Genomic DNA, 7500 nt, shown 5'->3' on the forward strand with positions numbered 1-7500 from the left:
ACTGAACACACGTGGAGCTATTGGAACAGACAGACTGTGGGCCATGTGATGTCTGCTGTTTTGTCGCTGGCCTCATGTTGTCTAGTCAGAGGTATCGTCATGAAGGATAGAAGGTCTGCAGTTGTCTGGACGATTCCTGTCTTTCCCTAAGTCTCCGTCTATGCGCTATTGATGTCATTTATTTCCTCCTTAACAGGCTATAGTGATAAAGTATTGGAGGAGTGAAGGAGGCTTGAGGGTCAGAGTTCAGAAGGCAGGGGTCAGATATAAGATTACTGGCTGCAAGTGTTACGAGATTATTGTTCCCATTTTTACAGCATATTTCCTGATTCACTGTCATTTTTTAAAATTCCCCTTTGCTAGCCCTTTTTTTTTTGCCAGAACTTTTGCTGTTGTTGTTGAATTTCATTGACATTAATCATTTTGACACTTATCAACAAAAGACCGTCAATTGTTCACAAAATTATTTTCCTACATTAGATTGTATTCATTTCATCCATCTAGGTCATTTTTGTTTAATATTCTATTATATTGATATTTTATTAGACCTCAGAAGCCGTGACACCAGTTGGGGCGCGCGCCCTGCGCTGCTGGTTCGACGGGCTGGATATGGCGCGCGGAGGATGGGCTGCTCTTTTTATATTTGGAGACTCCAGACGCATCCCGGCTCGCTTTCATGTACCGCCTCGCCCCAATAAAGCGCGGCGGCTGGCTGGGACTCGTCTAATCTCGGACGAGGCGTCAATCTCGCTGCCTCAGTGGCTGAAGTGCGGCTTTGGGTAACCGCCTCCTCTGCGCTCGGAGCGGAGCTGGCGATCAAAGCGGAGCTCGCCTTCAGTCGCGCCTGGACATACCGAGTGCTGCAGGAACAACGCTTTAGTTCTGGATTATATTCGTGCTGATGTTTCCAATCCGATGAACAGAGATGGGTAAACTTCATTCGAAGCATGGTAAGGTTCGCTTTCATTCCTCTTTCATTGTGAAGCGCTTGCTGTGCGCTAGTTCTTTCCACTAATTAGTCCTCCGATTGTTTTCTTTCTCCTTCCAACTGTCCCGAACAGCAGCTATTTGTAAACCGAGGGAAAGTCCGGAAGGTGAGTAGATTTATTTCATATGTGAGTAATGTTTATAAATACATGAACGTTTGCAGATCAGTGGTTTTGATAAGAGTAGCCAACCAGATTTGATCTAGCCACGCGTGTACACCACAAGTTCTTCTGCGCCAACGAGCCTATAGTGAATGTTTCGGTGTACCAAGCAGGAATGTAAAGACTTTACATTGATCGTCATTAAAGTGGTCAGAAACAGTCTTTACTGTACGTTTCAGGCGATAGTTTTGTAGTGAACGCCTGCTTGGCGAGAAAAGGACTCGACGACTGGATCGTTAAACAGAAGTATTATTGCGCTGGGTCCCGTATAGAACAACCGGATAGCCATCAAAAAAGTACCTGCGGCTTGTCCTCAAGGGTAAGATATTTGCTGTGTGTGTGTGTGTGTGTGTGTGTGTGTGTGTGTGTGTAAGTGTGTGTATGTGTGTGTGTGTGTGTGTGTGTGTGGGTGTGAGTCTATATATATATATATATATATATATATATATATATATATATATATGTATATGTATATATATATATATATATATATATGTATATGTATGTATGTATGTATGTATGTATGTATTGTATGTATGTATGTTATGTAATGTGTGTATGTAATGTGTGTATGTGTGTGTGTAGCCTTTTCAGACAGGAGGTAGTTTTCAAAACTTAAATTGTTTGATTGTTTTCGGTCTTTGAAGTTGGATTATTGCTTAAACTTTGTTGCGCTCGTGTGGCCTTTCGCGCTTCCCTTTGAGGTCCGCAGAAAGCTTTTTTCGGAATTAACTGTTAGGTGTTAATCACGGGGTTTTTGTGTGTGTGTTTGTTTTTTTGCTAGAAAAATTCAGTGCGAATGTGCATTGTTTGATGGATTCAGGGTTTTTTTTGTTCTACAATCTCAAGAAATGTACGATAGAGTGGTAGGCAGTTTATCGGCAGAAAGGGAAACGCCACGCTAGGCTATCACGTCCATTTAGGATATAACCCAGTTTTTGAAATGTAATCATTTACTCAGGGACGTGATCCAGTGCGAGCATTGGCTTGGTTCTCTCCCGCTTTGCCCTTTTCCTTACGACCTTACGCGCTTGGCCGCTCCCTAAAGACCACATTTCCTTAATGGCTTTCTACGCTTTGAAAATGATCTTGGCATTGTGCTTACAATAATCTAGAACAATAGTCAGCATGTATGGCACAGCAAGCAGGGAACAAAAAATGAGCTTTGTGCTGGAGGCTTGACTATAAATCCAGAACGGTTATTTTCAGCTGCGATCGGAGAAGTTTTGAATACACATTCGCCCGACATCCGCTAATGAATGCTTTTAAAACGCTTGCCAGCGTCCTCCACATTTGCAAATGCTCCCTTTGAAGCCTGAGCTGTGGCGTTTTCTCATGCTTATTCCCGAGAATGATGGCAGGCGAAACGTCTAGTTAGGAGTTTCACAAAAGTCCAGTATCTGTTTGCACCTGACAGTCAGTTCTTTTGCTGAAAGGCAGAGAGTAGGGAAAAAGTCCTTAGCACAAAAGTTTGGTTGCGTGCATTTCAACATTTTTTTTAACTTTTTTTTTTTTTTATCTCCACCATGAAAGTAGTCGCAAGAAAGATAGATGCGTCTGTGTTTAGGCGAGCGATGGTGTTTTCTCTTTTCGCTTAAACCCCACACGGGTGAGATGGCGCATATTTGAGTAGCGGCGGAACAAATGTGTCAAGGTTCCGAACAGATGCGGGCTTCTCTGTAGGCGATAGATCCCGGAGAGCACGAAAGCGTCGCGGTGACAGGGCGGCATTGTGGACCCGAGCGGGGCGGGGAACGGGCTGTCTATGATCTGGCAACCCGGTAAACACATAAGAACGTTGTTTGAAGAGACCAGAAATGCTCTGGAAGTGCTTCTGAGGAAGCTTAAGCCTCTTTCGGCTCGGGGGCTGTTGCGTCTCAAAAGAGGTTTTGACAGACTGGGAAGGGCTGGGGTGGGGGGAGGTGGGGGGCTCTGGGTTGGGAGACCCGGGCCATTTGCAGGCTCTTTTAAGCCACACGAACACGCCAGGCACCTCCCCATTCTACACAGAGACCAGCAAAAGTCGTCCTGCTGAATAGTCAGCAAGTGCAGCACGGATCCTGCCCTGCTGGCTGAAGTATTGCCTTACCTGCGATCCCCCAGTTCAACGTTATATGACCGCTGGGAACAGCTCATGTTCTCCAGTTCTTGACATGTGTTGCTAAGGAGCCGTGGACTGACTGTGCACGGTTTAGAGGACCTTGGCAAGGATGAAGAAGAAAAACAGGCAGGAAGACAGCAGGACACCTCACACAGGCCTATACAGGAAGTGCGAGGGAATAAAATCATGGTAAGGAATGCCAGTGCGTTGTTACGGCCGCGGCTGAAGAACAGAGCTGAAGGCCCTTTTGTGTGTTTGGAGGGGGTTTTGATATGAATGCCAAGATGAAGCCAGCTGTCATAAAACAGAGGTGGTCGCTTTGGCTGCCGGGTAGTTGTTGTTTAAGGGGTACTGAAGTTTGTTCAAACCATCTTGGGTCATTTAACAAGTCTTGTTTCCATGAGCACAGCTTCTGTGATTTGATGCTGAGGTATTCCGGGTGAGCCAGTCCGGGTGAGGTAGTCTGGGTGAGGTAGTCTGGGTGAGGTAGTCTGGGTGAGGTGGTCCAGGTGAGCTAGTCTGGGTAAGGTAGTCTGATCGGGGATGCGTGGGTGAGGGAGGCATGCCAACATACTGATACACACACACTTTCCTGGCACCATGGTGGTTGGACTGCTGAGGCCTCCAGGTGCCCTGATTGGACCTACCCAGCAGAGGTACTAATGAGGGCCTCTAGAATGTTGGGGGAATGTTGGGCGAGAGTTGTGGCGCATGTGTGCTTTTGCCAGATGGTGTGAAGTGATTTGGCAAGACTGCATAAGGATCCCTGCTGAAAGACCTGGGCTGTTTGAGCAGTTTGGACTCGGCAGAGTTTTTTTTTTTTTTTTTTTTTCTTTTATGTTTGTGCGTGTGTGTGTGTTTTGAACATAAATAATTGAACCCTGCAAGCGTAATGGTTTTCACAATGTTGCAGGAGAAAGAACAAAATGGAGCAACCCACGCCTGACCATAAATATTTATTTGGAAGTATTGGCTTTGTTTTGATTTTAACAAAGCATTTCTAAGATAGCTTAATCTTTCACCACGAATGAGAGCTGGAGGCAGAGCTTGCCGATGGTGTGTACCTTTTGGCCTGGGATCTCAAGCTGGCTGGGTATCATGACTCCTTTGATCATTAGCTGTGCCTTTGTTTTTTTTCTTTGGACTAAGAGCCAAACATTTGAGAATTAACTTAAGTGTAATATTTATTGCTCCAGCATGACACTGATTAGATCCGGGTGGTGAGTCTTAATTGTGAACACATTTATGTTTTGTTATTCTCACTTTTGTGTATGCATTTTTTTTCCTTCTGTGATTCCTTTGTGTTTTATTTTTCTTGTCATGTTGCAACCATTAATTTTTGAGATCTTATACAAAACCACAAACCTTTGAGAAATTCAGCGAGTTCTACAAGGTTTCACCATCCTCAGTGTAACCTGCTGTCCTGCTGCCATGCTATGCAGCGGCAACAAAACATCAAATGAAATCAGATATAAAACAGAAAAGTACATTAATCACTCACATCAAACCTGCCTTAAAAACCAACCAATCAGATTACAGCTGGAAGATGAACCTTTGTATTCCTGCAGTATCGGAATGTGCATACTTGTACGCCCGTGTGTGTATGTGAGTGCGTTCACATGCACGTGTGCATGCCTGCGCATGTCTGTTTGTGTGTGTGAGAGAGAGTCTGAAAGGTGTTGTAGTGAAAAATGAGATATATGGGAAGGAGCTTGGCGAGGCAGGGTCAGGAATCTGTTTGATGCCGAAGCGCTTGTACGGGGCGAGAGTGTGCGGAAAGCTCCCTCTTCCCCACCCACTATGTTTATTCAGCACCACCTCTTCCACCACCTCAGGCTACACCCAGCCCTGAAGCAGCTCACTGATGGAGGCAGGCATGATGGCAGAGAGAAAAGTCGCATTTAGGCAAAACCAGAGGCAGTGGGACGAAAGACAGTTAAAATACAAAGTGCCCTCCGCGCAGGTTCCCTTCACGTTCCCTGTGTGTGTGTGGTGTGTGTGTGTGTGTGTGTGAGGGCCACAGATGCCCCTGCTGGTCTTAGTGGTGTCTGTGACCTGACCAGACCCCGGGCCCCAGGCCCCTCACTGTCCAGCGCTGTGCTCTGGCCTCTTCTCTTTGATATGGGAATAATCCTCCCAATTTGGCATACGTGGAAGGAATCTTACCCCCCTTATCCCAGACCCTGGAATACTGCTGGGAGCTTGGAATTAGAAGCAGAATCTCAGAATGTGGGAGCTGTGGGATTTTCATGCCAATAGTCAGGCCTCTAGTTTTGAGTTATTCCAGAATATGCAGTAACATTCCTTAAAGTTTCCTTAAAGCCCATCCATCCTGTCATTCCCTTTTCCTTCTCTTCCCATTGTGCCTTTTCCATTTTCTTCTCCTCTGTTCAGTAATATTATCTTGTTTAGCTGGAGGGCTTGTTTTAGACGTGTGTATGTTTGTGTATGTTTGTGTGTGTGCGTGTGTGTCTATATATTTGTGTGTGTGTGCGTGTGTGTGTGTCTATATATGTATGTGTGTGTGTGTTTGTGTGTGTGTATGTGTGTGTGTATGTGTCTGTGTGTGCGCGTGCGTGTGTGTGTATGGATGACCTTTATGGTCTTTCAACATCTTGGTCATGCTCGTGTAAATACGTACCACAGTCCAAGTCTAGCCACTGCAGGCTTTGAAGAGATTGACTTTTCCCTTGAAGCTGTGCTTTGCTTTCCTTCTCAATCATTCTCCTTCTCCATTTCTCTGTCTTTCTGTCTGTTAGTCAGAACATCTCCAACAAATGTCTTCACTGTGCCAATAAAAAACAGGTGACATTTCTTTCTCTATTTTTTTGTATGTCTATTTTTTTCTGTTTTTGTCTGTTGCTCTGTCTGCTTGACTATCTGACTGATTTCAATACATTATTACTGAGACTTTAAAAAAGACAAAAAAGCCCAGAGATTTAGTTTTTTCTTCTGCAGTTATCATTGCAAGATTGCTGATGTCCATGCTGCTTCTCTATGTGCCCTCTGCTCCTCCCTGTTGTCCAAATCTTTCCTTTCTGTCTCTGTTCTTCACCTCTTCCCTCTTTCAAGCTGATTGAGTCTTTCATTCACACGCCTGTGCGTGCTCCTCCTGCCTCTACACTCACTGCTTTTACACTTTTTTGTATATTATTTCTTACATATTTGCTCTACCTTCACACTCCTCTGAGGGATCTACCTACCAGTCCTCTGTGTGTGTGTGTGTGTGTGTGTGCACGCGCGCATGCCATTCTTTTGCCCTGATCCCCAGGGACCTGACTGTTGTTTCGTTTGAAGCCAGCTGAGAAAAAGAGAGAGAGAGCAAGAGAGAGAGAGATGGTGAGAAGGCCTGTTGTTTTCCTTTTGTGAAAGAAGAGAAAGAGAAGGCCCTGGGAAGAGGAGCCCAGCCCCCAGCCTGAGCGGGCCCCCGAGACGTTCCCAGGAGAGGGAGGAAGAGGGGAGAAGGAAGAGTAAGAGAGGGGAGGAGGGGAGAGGAGAGGAGGACCAGTGATATGACTAAAGGAGAGGGGAAGAGGAGTGTGATTTGCATAAAGCAAACTTTGAGTGGGGGTGCCCATACGTGTGTATGTGTGCTTATGCATGTATGTTTCTGTCTGTGTGTGTGTGTGTGGTGTGTGTGTGTGTGTGTGTGTATGTGTGTGTGTGTGTGTGTGTGTGTGTGTACCTGCCATCAGAAGCTACAGGTTCTTTCCCTTCCACATTCTGCATATGTGTGCAACACTCACACACCCAGTGTGTGTGTGTTTGTACATGCATGCGTGCATGTATGCTTTTGTGTGTGTGTCTGTGAGGTGTGTGTGGTGTGTGTGTGTGTCTGTGTGTGTGTGTCTGTGCGTGGACCTTTCCACACTTTGCAACTTTGTGCCACACCAAGACACCCAGGGAACATGGGATTGATAATCTCAGCATTAGATTGACCGTATGGGGCAGAACATGTGACTTGTGAGGCGTTTGTTGGTTGTGACTGTGCTGGCTGGAAATTATACCTCTCATATGTCTCATCATCTGATGTTTCAGGAGATGGTGTTGTGATTAGACGGATGGGCGGTAGGGCATTTTCATTTGCTGTGGAATTTTGAGGGACTTCTGAGATTATAGACTGTGTTCAGGATCTGTGTCTGTTGAGTGGGAACATTTGTATCTAATTTCTAATGATACCTTGCATTCATTTTTTTAAAATTGACTAAACAGTTCAGTGGTTTGGCATGTATATGGTACTGTATATGTCTG

The 7500-nt window shown here is 45.3% G+C and overlaps 1 protein-coding gene across 1 annotated transcript in view; it reads left to right on the top strand.

Annotated features, from left to right (window-relative positions):
• The first annotated feature begins 745 nt into the window (after nt 1-745).
• The window catches only part of nkd1 (NKD inhibitor of WNT signaling pathway 1), a 30109-nt gene continuing 23354 nt past the window's right edge, over nt 746-7500 (top strand). Inside the window, exons 1-3 of the mRNA XM_027022819.2 lie at nt 746-950; nt 1062-1094; nt 1328-1467. Of these exons, the coding sequence (XP_026878620.2) occupies nt 926-950; nt 1062-1094; nt 1328-1467 (198 nt within the window). The 5' untranslated portion in view covers nt 746-925. The remainder of the gene's footprint in view (nt 951-1061; nt 1095-1327; nt 1468-7500) is intronic.

Source organism: Electrophorus electricus, chromosome 21, assembly GCF_013358815.1.
Source record: "Electrophorus electricus isolate fEleEle1 chromosome 21, fEleEle1.pri, whole genome shotgun sequence".
NCBI lineage: Eukaryota > Metazoa > Chordata > Actinopteri > Gymnotiformes > Gymnotidae > Electrophorus > Electrophorus electricus.